We start from the raw sequence: 20,428 nt of genomic DNA on the forward strand, positions 1-20,428 counted from the left end.
CCTATTGATCATGTCATCCAACTTAGCCAGATCAGTATGTGGAAATGCAGGTTCCTCATCTTCAAGTTGTGGTGGAGCATCACCTTGACCTTGTTCATCAGGGGGAGTTGCCGGGGAGTTTTCATTGGAAGAATCAGGCGATGAAGTCTTAATTAAAAATTAAATATTCTAGATTTAGGTTTCTATAAAATATATGAAACATTCAAACACCAACACAGATTAGGGGAAAATAATGTAAAATTTTAAAAGAGATATGATCATTGTTTTGGGAAGTCTCTGTGCTAATGTACTTTAAAATAATTTTATTTATTCCTCCTACAGCCTAAAAACATTCTGCTGTCATTTAATAGATGAAAAAATAAACTCAAGACAAAAGTTATTGGCTCAAGGTCAAACAGCTCAAACTTTGTGGTCAGAATCTGAATCGTGGTCTAATTCTAAAGTATGTGTTCTTGTGCTCGCTTCGGCAGCACATATACTAAAGTATGTGTTCTTAACCTCTCTCTGCTTACATTTGCCATAAAATGAGCCCTGGCATGATAGAAATTATTGTACAAATGTGAAATGCACATTTTATAAATTAAAATTTCTGATATAACTTTTTAATTTGAAGAGGATATAATTTTTTTTGTAATTTCCCTAGTCTCAAACTATTACCCAAACAATTACTTAAAATTTCATAATTGTGGTTTCTAAATAAGTCCTGTCAACTAATAAAGCTACTTTTTTTCCCTCTAACAATTCTTTTTTACTTAGCATACCTTTCTCTCAATCACTTTAGCTATGCATAATATTTTCACAACTGAGGGAATTTTTATGATCCTTGTTCTTAATTTAGAAGCTGGAGTTATTTTCTTTTCCAAATTAACTATAAATTTTAAGGTTAAGATTTATTAATGTATACAAAAACTGGGGTACAGGCCAGAGGTGCGGGGGATAAGACGATTCACCAGAGAGTGAGGAGCAGAACAGGGGGATCTACTGAAATACACTGCTGAGGGGAGCAGCGGGAAGACAGGAGAGGTCTTCTGCACCATTTGGGTAGCTCTCTGGCTAGGGATCGAACTCATGTTGCAGTGGCTGCAGATAGCTTCATAGGTTGCGTCTTAACCCCTTGCGCCATCAGGGAAGCCCCTAAATTTAAGCTTTTATTCAAGTTTTCTACCCACTGCAGGCTGATGGCCCTTTTAGAAGACTCCCCTCTCCCTATCATTTTTTTGTTTGTTTAAAGATTGATTGATTGATTGATTGATTGATTGATTGATTGATTTATACATACGAGCGCTGCGGAAGGGTGAGAGAATTCACCAGAGCCAGAGGGGAGAGCAGAGCAGGCAGAGGGACGAAGTACACTGCTGAGGGGAGCAGTGGGTGGCAAGAGCGGTCTACGTGCCATGTGGGACTCTCGCCCGGCGGCCGGAGATCGAACTGGCGCTGCAGAGACTGCAAGCAGCTTCGCAACCCAGCACTCAACCACTGCGACACCGGGGAGGCCCCTATCTTTTTAGCACCAGTTAAACAATTGTATAACAGAGATGTATAAGATGCTCAATAGAAGTTTCTGTGTTTGAAATTTGTAACTTTATATATATATATATATATATATATATATATATATATATATATTTTAAAACTCCTTCCCCGGTAGATATGTATTATATATACACGCTCCTATAAAACATAAAAGACTAAAATAATGGCAACCTATAAGTCCAATATAACAAAAAGGCTAATTTTCAATTAACTACATTTTCAGTTATTTTTTACAATCTTTATTCTATGAGCCAAAAATATTTTGTCTCTGGATATTCAGTAAGATGAGGACTACACCTGCTGTAGTCTATGTCATTTCTGGTTCAACATTTGAATATTTTTTCCTAAATCATTCAGATTCTTTTTGTGAAAGTTGGCCACATATAATAAATGAATTAAAATTAAGGGACAGTTTGCTATTTTACAATTTTGGGGGTAAGGTATTGTTTATTAAAAGTATCAGAAAACTAGAACTGACTTAAGCAGTACATCCTGTTCTCACTCTGCCTTACATTTTTGTTTATAATGTAAATGTTAGGTCTGCATCTTTTGCCCTGTAAAATAATCTGGTTGAAGATTTTCCATTTCTCCCACTATTTTCTTCCTCCCTTCTACTAAGGAACTGTTCTCTCTTTACTTTCATCAACATAAAATATGCTTTTCCTCATTTTTAAGTCTGTTCTCAAATCTCCAACTGTTCAAATTCTATTCATTGCTTAAGAATCTTAAGACTCTTTCGTTGCTACAATTCTAATTATTATGTAAGCTAGACCTAATACTGTGTAAGCCAAGAAACTGTAATCTAGAGAACTACTGACCTGCTCGACACTTCGTATTTTACAATTTTTTTTACCAACATAAACAGAACGCTAATGAATCTTTCTATATGTAGATCTTGGTGCTGCGTTTCACATGGATTCTGGAAATATAATTATTATAACAGTATAAACAATCTCCTTTAAGGTTACTGACACCTATATTGCCAAATTCCATTCCAGAGTATTTGCACCTACCAGCAGTAACACATAGAGTTCTCATTCCCACAGTGCCTTTGCCAAGGCTGTCGCTTTTATCATGAGTTTTACTACTTACTAGTACCTGCAATTCTCTCCTATAGGAACACATTTTTAAAAATAGCATGTTATGTAAAATATCTGATTGATTTTAGAAATCCCCTTTATGCCAACATGTAAAAAGGATGTGCCAAAAATGAACCTTAAGTTGAGCATTGATTGTTATGATTGTTTTTTTCTTGGTCCAATAGTGTCAAATCTTGTGAAATTACTGAAATCCTAACATTGAAATGTAGAGAAAAAGTAAAGTGTGGGGAACTCTACAAATAGTTAAGAATACAGTGTTTTGTTCCTTTGTTGTTTTAATTTCCTGTCATCTTCAAAAATGTAGACAAGAACAGAATGTTGAATATGACAAACTCAAGAGCTCTAAGAATTGTTATCAGCTAAGTTTAAAGTATAGGTTTAATTTTTTCCTATTGTCAGGCAAGTTGCTAACAATACAAAAGTTAAGAGTTCAAGCACAATGCATTTATAAAATAGGAAAGAGAGAGAAGATACCTGAACTCTAAACTACCAGCTCCCAGTTTAAAAATAGAAATCTTTGGCATCCAACACAAACCTCTGACTATGGATAAAGAAACCTGAATACTGGCTAACAAATCTATGAAACAAGAAAGGCTTAATGAATCTGTCCAAGACCTGTGGCGATAAACTTATTTCAAGTGTTTATTTCATGCTTAAAGGTAGAAACCAGACAGGGAAAGGAATAACATAGAAACATTTACTTGGAAAAATTTAAAACCTAACTTGCCTACTTTTCTAAAATTACAGAGAAGCAAAAGATAGGGGAAGGGAAGAAAAAAGAGGGAGAAGGAGAAAGCAGCTCTTCTCTATTATACCTGTGAGAGATTACCTATTCTATAATAACTAGACAAAAACGAATCCAAATGACTATATTTTTGTCTAAAACGAACGCATACAGAGTTCTAGATAAACATACTACTGAACGAAGCTGCATGTTTGTGATTCACATGCATGTAACTTAGCCATAAATTCAACTCTTAGCACGATTTCACAAACTTATCACAAGTTTTAATATGTGTGTTATTTGGTATACTATTTCCCAATATAAAATTGTATGGCTTTAAAAAGGAGGCTGTGGGCCTCCCTGGTAGCTCAAGGGATTAAGCACCGCACTACGAAGCAATCCACAGCCTCTGCAGCACCCTGGCTGGCCAGGGAGAAACCCACATGGCGAGGCAGACCTCTCCTGTCTCGCCTGCTGCTCCCCTCAGCAGTGTATTTCAGTCAATCTGCCTGTTCTGTTCCCCACTGTCTCTGGTGGAGTCTCTCACCCCCTGCATCTCTGGCCTATACTCCAGCTCTTGTATGCATAAATAAATCTTTTTAAAAGAATAAAAAAATAAAAAGGAGGCTGAAAATCAACTATTTCTATTTCAAGAAATGAGAAAAAGAACAGTTAAATAAATGCAAAGTAAAAGAACAAAGAACTATGAATAACAGCAAACAAGTTGAGGGTTGCAGAAGAATGAATGCCAGAAGTTGATCTGGGGGAAGTTTCAATGAAATAGTTAAATCCCTAGGAAAGAGTGATCAGGAGACAGAACACATTATGAGCAGTGTCAAAATAAAAGAGGGGTATTACCATAAACCCAAAAACATTAAAAATGATACTATAGACAACTTTACCTCAAATAAATCTGACCAAAGTAGACATGGCCAAATTCCTCAAAAAAAAAAAAACAAAACAAAAAAAAAAAACACAACTTACAAAGACATAGACCCAAGAAATTCTCATATTAAAAGAAAGCTGGATCTATAAATCCTTTCCACAATAAAACTCCTATCTAAATTTTACCAGTAAACTCTTCCAAATAATTAATAACAAAAATCTTACACTAATTCATCCAGAGAATAAAGGAAATTACTATATGAGTTTTGAGGTTGGCAAATCTTGATACCAAAATCTACTTTAAGTTCTTCGTAAACATTACTTCACTTGATCCTCTTAACAATCGTATATTAAATTATCTTTATTTTATAGATGAAAAATAGACCTAGAGATTAAATAATTTACCAGTTATAAAGCAAGCATGATGCAAAGCTGAAATCTGAACACAAGCAATATGACTTGAGTCTATGCTCCAGCCACTGAATGATTTAATGCTTTGCTCCCGAATTGACAAAGTGCTAAAATATTTATGACTGACAGTATGACACCAGAAAACAGGACTATATACTCAAGCATCATTATCTACAATGTTTTAGCTTTCTTGTTACTGTGAGACCTGCTTATTTTTCTGAAAAATTACAGTAACAGTCTTATGGCTACTTCACACAGGTTATTCCAACATACTCCATGCTTCATCATTTAGTCCCTGCGGCAGTGGTTTAACTAATATATTAAAGGTCGTACCTGATTCTGTTGGAGGGGGGGCTGAGACTGTCCATCGGGAGCCTGGCCCTGGTTGTCATTCCCTCCTACTGGAGAGCCACGAGTCGTGGCTGTCATACTCGACACAGGGCAAATCTTTGCAATTTTGTCTGCTTATGTAGTTGTCTTGAGGAAAGAAATTATAGTCCACTTATAGAAGATGAAGTACCAGCATTTGTCAGTCTTAAAAAGCTCCAATTCAAGAATAAGCCATCTTGCAGAGACCATTGCATAACCTGAAAGAAAAAAAGTACATTTCTTTTAGATATTAAAAACATGAATTGAACAGACTGTTCAAATTTATTATTACCAGTGAATCTCATCAGGACAACATAGCTATATAAATCAGAGGGCAAACAGAAAAGCTGAAATGTCATTAACACAATATTCAAGTTAATAAACTGTAACTCTATACCAGATATTCCATCAAAAAAAAAAAAAACATGATAGCCTTATTATTTAGTGTTTCAGTTTTGTCCTTAGATTCCAAAGACATGATTAAGGCATTTACTAGCTGTCTTTTATTATTATTTATTCATTTATGCATACAAGAACTGGGATTCAGGTGGGGGGGGGGCGGGGAAAGGATTCACCAGAGACAGAGTGGGGAACAGAACAGGCGGAATGACTGATATACACTGCTGAGGGGAGCAGCGGGCGAGCCAGGAGAGGTCTGCTGCACCATATGGGTTACCTCCCTGGCTGGGGTTTGAACACCTGCTGCAGCTTCATAGTGCTGAGACTTATCCCCTTGTGCCACCAGGGCGGTCCTTTAGCCATCTTTGTTATTAAATTGTGGAATGCAAATGTTGTATTCAATTTACTAACAGCTTAAATACACTGTAAAAATGTGTATACTCAACACAAATCAGTCAATAAAATATTTTTAAACACATTTCAGGAAGGACTGTACAACTAACATTTATCACTGGTACTACAGCATTACAAGTGGTTTTAATAGAAACTTCAAAACTTTGGAGGAATTTTTCTTCAGAGGGGGTTCAATCAATATACTGACACCCCACTATAACATTATTTGTCAGATGACCGTGACTTTCCACTTTTGGCAAGGTTTTGGCCACAAGAACTCCCAGAGTCATGCATGAGAGGACTACATACCACTAATGTTTAACAATGGAATTCTTTGCCACCTGACTAGCAAAGAGGAATGCCAACAAATTGTTAATTCTACATTCATTAGACCAACGGACCTCACCCTTACACAGTGAAATCATCTTAGGTGCTTTTAAAAACACTGCAGTCCAAATCCCTTTGCTGTATTGAATAATTTACAGTATTTGGGAGTGAAGCCTAAGCATCAGTATTTTTCAAAAATCTCCACTGGTGATGGATTCTAATACCATCAGATTGAGTACCCTAGCTGTCTACAGGTATCTGGTCATAAGTAAGGGAACCAACCACACTTCCCATTTCTTCCCATTTAGTCCAGAACAGTCCACATTTGCCACAAATGTAAATATAACCACTTCACGCAGATATGACTAGCGTAACCAAAAAAAGTTCAAGACTAATAATAGTAAGCAACGATGAAGATTAAAAACAGACAGAAAAAAATCTTTAATGGAAAGTGGAAAAACAATGAAAAGATAACATGATTAAAGCAGTCTCTTACTTTTGTTTTCCATTTACATACACCCTATACTACAAAAAGTTTTATGTGAAGTAGACAATTTTAAAAACCTAGAGAAACTTCCCCATCATTTTCCTTAGTCATTTTGGGTGTTCCGGCAAATTATTTGAATAATTCTTTCTCTTACCACTCAAAATAGCAACTTAACAATTCACTCTTCTCCAAACTGGCTCCAATTTCATTCTTTTGTCTTCCAACCTAGGCTAAATGATCCCATTGTATATTATCCCCAAAAGGTACTGCTCCAGTCATCATCCCCTCAATCTTTTCTCAATGCCTTTTTCTCAGACTACAAATATATGTAGATCTTCCTTACTGAAAAGTCAACAATCTCTGCCCTTCCCTTTCTCCAAAAATCTTGAAAACAAAGTCTCTGCTTCCCCTTCCATTTTTTCATCATCTGGCTATATTTCTCAGCTACCAAAATTGCTTTAAGCCAGGTCTTAATCAATGTCTACGAGTAGGTTTGAAGGTTAACTCCCCCAAATTACATGCAGAGCTTTGTGAGTATGAACAAGTGGCAGGGGGTGAAGATGTGATCTACAGATCATCAGTGTACCACTATTTGATAAATCAAATGACCACTTCTCCTCATCCTGTTTGCCCTCTCTTCTCAGTATTAGATAAAACTGAATGCCACTACCCTACCCTCCCTTCTTGAACCTCTAAACTTCTTTGGTTTATACCTGAACTCCACATTTCCTTCTCTTTCTACTTCTTTTCAAAGGGCAGGGGAAAGGTAGCACATAGTAATGATGTCAGTGATGAGCAAAGTTTTACAGAAGAGGTGAAAGCACCCACTAGATAGTTGACTATACAAGTCTGGAATGGAAGCAAAGCTTGGGGGAATTATCACAAAAGGGGGGAGGGGATGGATTTATTACTATCCCCTGGGCATTCCATCCCCAAAATAAACACAACCTAGGGGGTATAGCTCAGTGGTAGAGCATTTGACTGCAAAATAAACACAACCTGTACCACCTTCCAAATCCTTCTGAGAGGTCCCAAACTTGGGGGGGGGTGGGGTGGAAAGAAACAGCATAATATAGTCCCAAGTATGGGGCAAGTAGGGGACAAACCCTGAGGCACACTAAAATTAAAGTGGTATTTTTACAGTTTACACAAAATTTAGAGTATTTTCCTGTAAGTTAAAAAACTGAGGCTCTAAATGACTTCCGCAAAGCACAGGCACAAAGTTTCCAAGTCTAAAATTCTATTATTCTTGTTCACTACACCAATATTATCTAAAAAGAATTTTCAGGAAATAAGCCAAGGATGAACCAATGGATAAACAAAATAAGGTCTATCAGTGTTAAAAAGGAAATTCTGACACATGCTACAACATGGATAAAATTAGAAAACATTATTTTCAACTTTCTTACCCCAAGATTCAAGAAACTTACACTACCATATACTTAAGGAAGATAAAATTACAAAAGAGTGTCCTTGAGTGAAATATGCTACACTAAGTGAAATAAGCCATTCACGTAGAGACAAATATTCTGATTCCATCTAATGAGGCACCTACACCCAGAGACACAGTAAAATGGTGTGGTTAAGGGGCTGGAGGGAGGAGTAATGGGCAGTTAGTTTTTAATGGGTATGGAATTTCCATTTGGGAAGATGAAAAAGTTCCAGAGATGAGTAGTAGTTACACAATGTGAATGTACACAATGTGAATGGTAAATTGTTAAGTTTTATATGTGTTTTCCCGTAACAAAATTATACACCTCACTAATTCTCCTTAAACACTTGGAGATCATTTGTGCTAAAATATCTGGAATTACATATTCATGTTTTTTTTTTTAAGAGGCATGTTTTGTTTATTTATTTATTTATTTGTTTGTTTGTTTTGTTTATACATGCACTGGGTACAGTCAGAAGCGCGGGAGGGTGAGAGAATTCACCAGAGCCAGAGCGGGAAGCAGAGCAGGCAGAAGGACCGAAGTACACTGCTGAGGGGAGCAGCGGGCGGCAGGAGAGGTCTGCGCGCCATGTGGGACCCTCCTCTGGTGGCCGGGGAGCAGCCGGGGATCGAACCTGCGCTTAAGAGGCTGCGGGCAGCTTCGCAACCCAGCGATCAACCGCTGCGCCACCGGGGAGGCCCTACATATTCATGTTTTGTTTATACTCAACACTCGTCCATCTGTTTGTACCCCAAAAACCCTCCTACTAGAGACAATCAGAAGTATCTGACAAAGTTCAGGGGATAAATTATCCTAGACAAAGATATTCTGTAGCTAAGGGACTACTACCTCTTTAAACAAAAGTTTAAGGTAAGTAGAAAAAGCAGCAGTATGTAACCTCTACCCCAAACAAAATACTTTTTTTCTCAGATGATAGAACTAGATCATCTTCTGCATAATATTCCATCAGCAATTACTCAAGCTGCTTGCCATTCCAATCTTTCAGTGTCATTTTTCTATCTCTTGGTTTCTTTGTCTACTTCTGTCAAGTTCTCAACATTCCTAGGATTTCCAATACTGCTGGGGAGTCTCTACTGCTCTATTCTGCTGTTTTTAAGTCATCTCTCCACCACTACCTGAAAACTGAATACCTTTTCCTCAGTATGCTATCTTGTGAGATTAAGAGCAAAAAATACAACTGAAGCAATTAGAAATAACTTCTGAATTTGAACATAACTCTTGTTCAAAATCTCATCTCTGCCACTTACAAGTTGCCTATCTTAAAGGGCACAAACAACCACTATTATTCCAGGTCTTTAAAACTGAGATAATGCTACCCACTAAAACGTCCTATTATTTTATTACCAGTGTTTCATAAATATTAAGCACACAGTATAATCCCTGAAACTCTCATTTTATCTTCCTTTCTAAAAGGTACTGTGTAAAGGTGCTGTGTAGGATTCTTGAATATTGGAGGAAAAATTTGAAAGTAACATTTTCAAATATAATTTAGAAAGGCTAGAGTAAGGAAATAAACTTACCAAAGACGCACTACAATTTTCTTAATAATTCCCATTCAACAGGTGGGAATCAAATCGCTTTACTCAATTTCAAGTAGCAATTTCAAGGCTCTGACCAAGCTTATTTTCCAGCTCATAGAGATTCAGGCATACCTGCAGCAGGGCTAGAACAAGCCTTCTAACGAAGTACAAGCAACAATATTCTGCATAGAACTGGGCAACTCAATAATCATTCAAATCATTTAGAATTTGACACACTGCAATCCTAACTATAGGAATGGTCCAATTCAACAAATTGCAATATGAAAATTTACTGTATTAAGAGTTTAAGTTTTACATAAAGCTTCAAGTTTTATCTTACAATGTACTGTAAAGGGTTATGTTCTCCCTCCTGCCTTCATTCGAGCTTTTACCAAAATGCATCTTAGATTTTCTACAATGCAAAAATGTAACCAAACTGGAATTATTCAAATGCCTGTAGAACACACAGCATTTTTCCATATGCAAACAGCATCTCAACATCTTACAAGTTGAGAAAAAGCATCAGCTTTACCTAGGATACCTAGGATAAAGGTTCACAGTATGCTTTACTAAATAACCTAGTGGTCCATAGGCTTCAACCCCTTTATATTTATTTTAAACTTTGTGAAATAAAATTAGTGCTTTCAACTGGGAGAGCCTCGATACCAAAGAAACCCTCAGGAAAAAGTACAAAGAATGGCCTTTCTCTACCCAGTCATCAGCCCATCTCCACTTAAACTATCCTTTTATTCCAGAATCTATCCTCTTAACACACTGAAATCCTCTGTGGAATAACTCGCGCGCACACACTCTCTCTCTCTATATATATATATATACACACACACACACATATTTAAGAGTTCCCTTTACTTTCTAACTTCTCTTTTCATGCAAAGAATAAAAAATGTTTAAATAAAAATACAAAGCTTTGTCATTCAAGAAATGTCTGAAGATCCATAATGGGCCACACATTGTTCTAAGTGTAGAAAAGGTTGCACAGCAAGGAAATCTCTGCTCTTGTGGAATTAATATTAACTTAGGATACAGAGAATAAACAAGCAGCAGCCAAGCTCAACACTCCAACAAATTATTTTCTTCACTGAACATCAAAATGATTTGAGTTTCTTAGAAAATAAAATTATCTTACTTTGTGAATTTTACCTATTCTGGTTTTCTGCACCAAAAAGCAAAGGGAAAAATTACTCCTTTTTCTTCCCAAGTTTAAGTGACATTCAAAGCCCTTTTTTCCTTTCTTAAAATACTTGACTAACCAAAGACAGAAGACATCACTATGAAACACAAGCTGTACTCAGCCTTCCCCAGGCACAAGACCTCACTACTTTTGTGACCACTAAAATGAAAACTTTGATTTGTTACAACTGTCATAGACAAATTACTTTGCAATTAGCAAAGTAGCACAGAGGAAACGCAGAAATTATATTGATTTAAAACTTATTTAAAATGAATTATTCTCTTTATCGAAGCATCTTCTAAGTACTAAGCTTTATTTCAAAATAACTGAGTTTTTCACTGTTAAAAGAAATAGAAGACACAAAGAAATGGAAAGACATCCCCTGCTCATGGATTGGAAGAATAAACATTATTAAAATGGCCATCCTACCAAAAGCAATATACAGATTCAATGCTATTCCAATAAAAATTTCAATGTCATTCTTCAAAGAAATAGAATAATTATTGATGAAATTCATCTATAATCACCAAAAACCCCGAATAGCCAAAGCTCTCCTGAAAAAAAAAAAAAAAAAAAAAAAGAAGGGAATGGAGGCATCACACTCGCAGACTTCAAACTATACTACAAAGCCATAATCATCAAAACTGCATGGTATTGGAACAAGAAGACACACAGACCAATGGAATCAAATAGAAAATCCAGAAATAAACCCACAGATTTATGGTCAACTAATCTTTGACAAAGGAGCAAAGAATATGCATTGGAGCAAAGAAAGTTTGTTCAATAAATGGTGCTGGGAAAACTGGGTCGCTACATGCAAAAGAATGAAGCTTGACCACTACCTCACACCATACACTAAAATCAACTCAAAATGGATTAAAGAACTAGACATAAGACCTGAAACCATAAAATACATAGAAGGAAATATAGGCGAAACACTACGGGATTTGCACATCAAAGACATCTTTAAAGACACATCACCCAAAGCAGTGATAGTGAAGAGAAAGATAAACAGCTGGGACTACATCAAATTAAGAGCTTCTGCACAGCAAAAGAGACAATAACAAAAACAAAGAGAAACCCCACCGAGTGGGAGAACATTTTTGCACCCAACACTAATGATAAAGGACTGATCACAAAAATCTGCAAAGAGCTGATGAGACTCAGCAACAACAAAGAAAATAATCCAGTCAAAAAATGGGCAGAAGAGCTAAAAAGAAACTTCTCTGAAGAGGAAATGCAAATGGCCAACAGACATATGAAAAAATGTTCAACATCACTTGTAATCAGGGAAATGCAAATCAAAACTACCATGAGATACCATCTCACACCAGTGAGAATGGCACATATTAAAAAAACTAGCAACAACAAATGTTGGCGAGGATGTGGAGAAAAAGGAACTCTTGTGCACTGTTGGTGGGAGTGCAAACTGGTCCAACCACTATGGAGAGCTGTGTGGAGATTTCTGGACCTACTAAACATAGGGCTTCCATATGATCCAGCAATTCCACTCCTAGGTATTTACCCAAAGGACACAGAAACATCAATTCCAAAGAGCACCTGCACTCCTATGTTTATAGCAGCACTGTTTACAATAGCTAAGCTTTGGAAACAACCCAAATGCCCAAAAATAGATGACTGGATCAAGAAGATGTGGTACATATATACCATGGAATATTACTCAGCATTCAAAAAAGATAAACACATGCAATTTGCAGCAACATGGATGGCACTGGAAGGGATCATGCTCAGCGAAATAAGCCAAAAAGAAAAAGAAAAATACCGGATGGTCTCACTCATAGCAGGAATCTAGAAAACTTAAATAAGGGACCAGGAAAATGCATATAAGAAAGTGAAAATCAAAATCAACAAAAAACTATGAACCAGAGACACTTTTTGGGGGGTGGGGGGCGGGAGGGGAAGGATTGGGGTCAGAATGGGGCGTTTGCAATTGTATGGGGGAATATAAAAATAAAATTTAATATTTAAAAAAAAAAAAAATAAAATAAACAGCCCCTTACTCTTTCATGCCCACACAAACGCACTTCATCGGCAGTGTAGGAAACTTGGATTAGTGTTCTATAGAGACATAGAAAATAAGGCCACTAGATATGCTTTTCTTCTTTTTTCTGTGTTTCTATCTCTCCGAGTGTTTTCAACATTTGCTGTACAGCATCCCAGAAGTGAATGTGCTCTTGGGTTCTGCTGAGAAGTCTTCCCTTTTGTTTTCCAACCCTAGAATAGTAATCTGCTTTCTACAAGCATTAGTCTCTGGGCAATATTCCTTCCTTTAGGATTCCTCTTCATTTTTCCTATTCTAGCTTTCCAGTAAAAGTGTCACCAATTCGTCTGTTAAAAGTCTGAAAAGGATTTCTCTATTTCTGATTGAATGTGATTGATAGAGGAAATAAATCAATGTGTTGATCTAAAAAAAAAAAAAAAAAAAAAAAAAAAAAAAAAAAAGGATATACACATGTAATTTGCAGCAAAATGGATGGCGCTGGAAGGGATCATGCTCAGCGAAATAAGCCAGAAAGAAAAAGAAAAATACTGGATGGTCTCACTCATAGCAGGAATCTAGAAAACTTAAATAAGGGACCAGGAAAAATAACTATAACAAAGAAAATATCAAATCAACAAACAACTATGAACCAGAGACACTCTATGGGGGGTGGGGGGCGGGGAAAGGAGGGCTTGGGGTCAAAATAAGGGTGTTGTAATTGTAAGGGGAATATAAAAATAAAATTTAAATTAAAAAATAAAAAACAAAATAACGGAGCTTTTAAAACTTTTATTTTTTAAATATTTATTTATTTATGCATACAAGAGCTGGAGTGCAGTCCAGAGGTGTGGGGGAACTGAATGGATTCATCAGAGAGTGGGGAACAGAACAGGCAGATCTACTGAAATACACTGCTGAGGGCAGCAGCAGGCCAGACAAGAGAGGTCTGCTTCACCATGTGGGTCACACCTCCCTGGCTGGGCATCAAATTTATGTTGCAGTGTTGCAGTGGGTGATAACTTCATTGTGCTGACACTAAGCCCCTTGCATCACCAGGGAGGTCCCTGAAAAACTTTTAAAAGTCAGTATTCCATGGACTTTTTTTCAATCCTAAGCTAGAAATTCTTTTGCTATGACAGATTCAATATGCTTAAAGAGAAGCTTTTTATACATTGGTGTCTGGAAGAAAAAGCATCCTATTCCACATAGCAGTTTTTCTACCACAACATGAGCAATGAGACACAGAGAGGTTTGACACACTTGCACAACAACAGAAAAACTGCCAAACTCCAAAACTGTCTTTGTGTATGAAGAATAGAAAATAAAAATAATGGTTATGTACAGTTAATTGTCTATACAACAGCTAGACTGCTAAGGTTTTCAATCATCTCTCCTAAGAAAACACTGAAATGTTGAGTGAATGTTAATTATTGGAAGGTAAAATAAGACTCTAGTTTTAGGTAACTTCATTTGCATACACCATTATTGTATTTAAGTACTTAATACTTGTGACGCACCTTACAATTACAGGCAGACACTATGATCCATAACACTCTAGTGGGTAATGGAAAATCCATGGATAGTTCTATTAAAACATCCAAGGAATTTTCTCTATTGTGGACTTACTGGTTCCATTCCATTCAAAGTTTCTCTGTGGTTCTAGGCTTCTGCAATGTGTGGGCTTCCTTCCACCAGTCATTCCCCCCAACACACAAACACATCAAGTAATTTTTGGATACCAGCTGGGTGTCATATAATTCAGCTCAATTCTGATACCATCCATGTGAACATAGCATCAGATTACACACGTTGAGGGCTCAGTCTTATAAGAGTGACCCCTCTAGGGGTCTCCCTTGTGGTGCTATGAAGCTATCATCAGCCACTGCAGCATGAGTTTGATCCCTGGCCAAGGAGCTAACCCACATGACATAGCAGGCCTCTCCTGTCTTGCCCACTGCTCCCTTTAGCAGTGTATTTCAGTAGCTCTGCCTGTTCTGCTCTGTTTCTGCTGAATCCTCACACAACCCCTTGCACCTCTCGCCTACACCCCGGTTCTTGTATGCATAAATAAAAATAAATCTTAAAAAAAAAGTGACCCCTCCACACACTTCAGACACAGATAGAAAACACAGGTTTCCTATACATCTTACTTAACAGGCATATTTTGGAGGTTCCATTCATTTGCCCAAACATTTTACTTGCTTAAGAGTTTGCAAAAAGGTTATAACCCAGAAACAGCCCAATGCAAGAGGTGCATAGGGCAAGGTGTGGGCAAATGACACGGTACTTCCATGCTCTCTCCAGACCCACCATTCTCCCTGAATGTCTATGTGCTTTACCAACCCAGCTCTCCAAATCCCATCCTTTTGGATTTTTATGTAGATTTCATTACATGGAAATGATGGAATCACTGGCTGTTAATGACTGAGCACAATCTCTAGTGCCCCCCACTCTTTCTCTGGAGGCGGATGCGTAAGTGGATGGGGGAGATTTAAAGTTCCAAACTTCAAATCACATTCTTAATTCCAAAGGCAACCATCCCCTTCCTCAGGTGATGTAGAGGGACTTCCAAAATTCACTTCTTTTAACATAACAAAAGATACCTTAAGGACCTCTACCCTTAGGAAATTCTGAGGATTTTAGGAGCTCTGTGCCCAGCCAGCAACTGGGATGAAGACCAAATATTTATTACAATCACACTATCATACAGGCCTCTTTCCAGTTCCATTTTAACTTGTACATTACTGCAGAAAAGTTATGAGCACTTATGTATCTGGCAAAAGAGAAGGTGCTTTATTTTTATAACCTCATTTTATCATCAGGATACCTGTGCAAAATGACACTGGTCCAATTTAACAGCTATCCAGATTAAGTAACTTAAGCTTGTCCAAGGTAGCAGAAACATCCATTAGACTACAAAGCCATTGGCTCTTCCATAATACCATGAAGGTTCTCTAGAGTTCCCAAGATATTGGGAAATACTGGGGGGGGTGGGGTGGGGTGGGGTGGGTGGGTGTGGGGTGTGTGTGTGTGTGTAAGGAAAAAGGACTGGTATTTCTCTTACAAGCAGAGTAACTACCTAATTATTATATATTTTATCTTTTTGGCATTAGAAATGATAACTGTGTCTTACTAAAAAACAAAACATATCGTGCCATGACTCTGTTACAAAACCTTCAAAGAATAAGGACAAAAATATTTCTCACTGTGGTCTACAAGGCCATCAAATGCCCAAACTCAGCCTCAACTTGAAACTTGTTCTAACTATAATTCAAGTGGCCTTCTGGTTCCCTCAAAATGTATTCCTTCCTGCCGCCTCTGGGGCATTTATTTGTACAAGCAGTCTTAGTTTTGCCCGTACTGATTCAGGAGCTCTCAATTCCACTGGTTCACTTCATCAAGTACTGTTAACTGAGGCTATCAGAGCTGGACACACTTTTCTTTCAAATCATGTGATGACTCCCTACCAAATTGTGAAAACTCCATAAGTGCAAAAGGTGTATGAATTTTATTTTAGGCACTATTCTAAGTTGTATTTATAAAATTAATCCTCAGAACAGGTCTATAATTAGCCCCCTTTCAGGAGTAAAGAAACTGGGCAGAGTGAATACTCAAAGTGTTAGAGCCAGGATTCTAACCCAGGCAGTATAAGATCTGGGTTCTACAGTTTCAACTACCATGCCATACATTAGTAATGCTGGAAAATAAGGGGAAAAACTATCATTAATCCCATGGCATCCCCACCACCTCCAAGGTAAATTATCAAAATGCTTTTAATGCAGAAACTCATTTTATAAAACTGAATTTTTCACTTATCATTTTCCCATGTTCAGTATTCTTCTACATCCTCAACGGCTATACACTGTATAATTTTCTAAAATACAATAGCTGTATTCCTAAGAAGTAAGTATACTCAAGTACCATGTTATTAAAACTATTGTTTAATGGGGAGATGAGAATTTATGTTAAGGAGTTGAAAAGTAGCAAGTTATTTTCAACAGTTCAGTCCACATCTATAAACCTAAATATCTGTAAGCAATTTTAGAAGTAGCTTTTGTTCAAGAGTAAATAAAGGCCTTCCTTTTCCTAGCTCCATCAGCATTGCCAGTATTTTTAGCATAGGCCTCAACCTTCTTATCATACATTAAATTATACACAAAACCAATCAAGACAGCTATATTAAGCCACAACCCCCAACACACCCAAGTGTAAAAATGCTAGTTCCAGACAGCTTCACATTCAATCACTAACTCAGGCTAGTGCAAATGAAGAATGTCTAATTAATCTTTGTTAAATTCAAACATATCAACTGAGCTAAATGCCCAAATCCTATTACCACCACTATTAAACACACATACCCCTAATGTTTGGTCACTAAACCATTATGTCCATCCACTGCTACTTTCTAAAGATAACTTGTGGAAGTCATCACAACAGAACTGTATTCTACATTCTAAATTTTTTGTGGAAGCAAAAAATTTACTCAGTTAGAAATTGGTCACTCTTACCCAAAACTTCAAATGCCTATAACTCAGACAACAGAAAAATCAACCTGATTAAATAATGGGTATTGAATATGAATGATTTTTTTTTTCCCTCAAAAAGACATACAGATGGCCAAAGGGTAACTGAACAGATGCTTACCACCACTATTCATCAGATTAAGAAATGCAAATCAAAGCCACAAAGAGGTATGGCCTCATACCTGTCAGAATCACCATCAGAAAAAATAAATAAGAAGACATCACAAGTGTTGGTGAGGATATGAAGAAAAGGGAACCCTTCTGCACTGCTGCTGGGAATGTAAACTAGTAGAGCCATTAAGGAAAACAGTATGGAGGTTCACCAAAACATTAGAACTACAATACGACCCAGCAATTCTTCTTCTGGATATTTCCAAAGAAAACATCAATTCAAATAAAAGATATGGAAACAACCTAAGTGCCAACTGCTAAGTGGATGAAAATGTGGTACACAGTCATTGAATTTCCTACACTTCAGTCAATGAGGAACTGTGTATACAACAGTTAATAAGCTAAACCATGTGCCATAGGGTATAGTAGTCTATACCATCTAGGTTTGTTTATTACACTCTGATATTTGTACAAGAACAAAATCACCTAAGAATACATCTCTCAGAATAAATTCCCATCTCTAAGACATGCATGATTACAACTGCACAACTGTACAAAAATTAATTAACAAAGCTTGCCATTTGCAAGATGGAAGGGCATTATGCTAAGTGAAACAAGACAGGGAAAGACAAAGACTTCACTTACATGAGGACTCTAAGACATGAAATAAAACTAACAGATACAGATCGCGGGGGTTGCCAGAATAAAAGGTATTGAGTGGTAGGGAAAGTGGGGGAAGGAGGCTCAAGAGGTACAAATTTACAGTTACAAGTCACAGAAGTGTGGTGAGTTCATGGGGTCCACTACCAATAAGACACACAAATTTGAAAAACTGCTAAGAACAGGTGGAAAACAGACATTGTCTTCATGCAAAGCATCTGTAAAGTTGTATGTACATAATTAGGGTACTGGAAGCTTTTGTGTATATAAAAACTTCAACAAACTCCAGCATTTTTTACAAGGCATTTTCAAACATTAATTTTTTTTTAAAGATTTATTCATTTATGCATACAAGAGCTGGGGTACAGGCCAGAGGTGTGGGGAGTGAGAGGATTCACCAGAAGACAGAGTGGGGAACAGAACAGGCAGACTGACTGAAATACACTGCTGAGGGGAGCAGTGGGCAAGTCAGGAGAGGTCTGCTGCGCCATGTGGGTAGGTCCCTGGCCAGAGATCAAACTTGTGCTGCAGAGGCTGTGGGATAGCTTCATAGGTTGCATGTTAACCCCTTGTGCCACCAGGGAGGCCCTCAAACATTAATTTTTTAAGTGGCTGTAGGCAATGAGTTATTTTAAATTAAAAATCACTTCTGGAATGGTGGCATCAGAAGCTATGTGAGGACTATCCAGTGAAGAAGCTAAAATAACTGGTGAGAATGTAAAAAAAAAAAAAAATATTAAAAAATTAAATATTAAATTGTCCTAAGGGTATATAGCAAATGAAGAAACATTTATTCAAGAAAATGTACTACATCTCAGAAATAACAGTCCATGGCATTTTGAGCCTGCATAGCCACACTTCCTCTATTGTAGGCAAGAGCAGCCAAGAGGTATGGAGATATTATCTTCTACCCAGGACTCACTTGTAAGGCAAAAGCTCAACCCCAGGTTCAGTAGCCCAAAGACAACGTGGGCAAATAGCCCTCACTTCATCTCATTTGTAAGACCAAAGTTCCATACCAGGACAGGAAAAGTGAAACAAAAACCATAGGCTGCTGCTCCCAGCACCCTGCTCATGAAGCAGAGGTATCACTCACAGAAATGGGTCACCATTCCACCACATTTCTAAAGCAATGGTGTAAAGGTTTTGCCCAGGGGAGAGGCAGGCAATAAGGGAACACTGAAGTTCACCTTAGTGTACACAAAAAAACAAATGGAAACAGGCAATAAGCAATTTAGAGGCTGACTGTTCCATGAGAACAAGAAGCTAAATTTTAAACCAGCTAGTAGTTGACTAGAAAGAAACAAAGAGGCAGGCAGCTAAGAGGCTCCATGGGGTGAGAACAAACCTCAAAGACTTCTGCCTGGAAGAGAGAACTGAACGGGACTATGAGGCAATTAAATCCCAGGATATCACCTAAAACAACAGAGCCATCAGCCAACAGTTACTGGAAACTACAGTTACTGGAAACTAACATTCGCATATGTTACCAACAGAGGGAGACAGTTAACAGAGAGATCACACAGTCAATGAATGCCTTGCTAAAATTCAGTCATACCAGGGAGACTGTGTGTATGTCTAGGACATGTGCGCCCTCTGAAGAGCAAAATAACAGGCTGCACATTATGAGGAAAACTGACTTCATAAAATGCCCGGTAGTCAACAGACAAATAAGCAAGCAAACAGCCCCTGAGGCTGGGAGTAGTATTCTAAGCTGCTAGTATAACAGTTCCCATTATCCTCTAAAAAAGAAAAAATAAACCCCAAAACATGCAAAGAAACAGGAGAAGTGTGACCAACTTGGGGGAGGGAGGGGAGAGCAGGTTAAAAGAAACTGGCTTCGAGAAGGCCCACCAGTCGCACTTAGCAAAGACTGCAAAAACACGAGTTTCAAAGAACTAAAGGAAAAGATGTTTAAAAAGTAGCAAGGGAAAACAGGTTGACAATGTTTAAAAAAGAGACCATCAAAGAAATGAGTTAAAAAAAATGAAAATGAAAATTCTGGAGGAAAAAAATACAATAACTGAAATGAAAAATTCAGTGAAGTAGTTCAACAAAAGATATGAGCTGTAGAACAAAGAAAAGCAGATCATTAGATTAAACAATCTGAAGAACAGAGGGGAGGAAGTTTCAGAGAAATGTAGGACACAATTAAGCATATCAACACATATATAATGAAGTCTCAGAGAAAAGCAGAAAGGATATTTGAAAAAATTATGGTCAAAATTCCCCTCAAATTCAACGACAGCTACACATCCAAGAAAATCAACAACTCCAAGTAGGACAAATGCAGCAAGGAGATCAGAATGGGAAATTTCATACTCAAAATGTCAAAAGT

The 20,428-nt window shown here is 37.4% G+C and overlaps 1 protein-coding gene across 4 annotated transcripts in view; it reads right to left on the reverse strand.

The window, feature by feature from the left end:
• Window positions 1-20,428, reverse strand: part of USP9X (ubiquitin specific peptidase 9 X-linked) — a 128,273-nt gene that overhangs the window by 83,263 nt on the left and 24,582 nt on the right. For all 4 annotated transcript variants that reach the window (XM_037512513.2, XM_037512515.2, XM_037512512.2 and 1 more), the window contains 2 exons: window positions 4,987-5,240; window positions 2-147 (listed from right to left, as the gene is read on the reverse strand). In XM_037512513.2, the coding sequence (XP_037368410.1) occupies window positions 2-147; window positions 4,987-5,082 (242 nt within the window). In that variant the 5' untranslated portion in view covers window positions 5,083-5,240. The remainder of the gene's footprint in view (window position 1; window positions 148-4,986; window positions 5,241-20,428) is intronic.

Source organism: Talpa occidentalis, unplaced genomic scaffold, assembly GCF_014898055.3.
Source record: "Talpa occidentalis isolate TD23 unplaced genomic scaffold, MPIMG_talOcc4v2.1 talOcc4.15, whole genome shotgun sequence".
Classification (NCBI taxonomy): domain Eukaryota; kingdom Metazoa; phylum Chordata; class Mammalia; order Eulipotyphla; family Talpidae; genus Talpa; species Talpa occidentalis.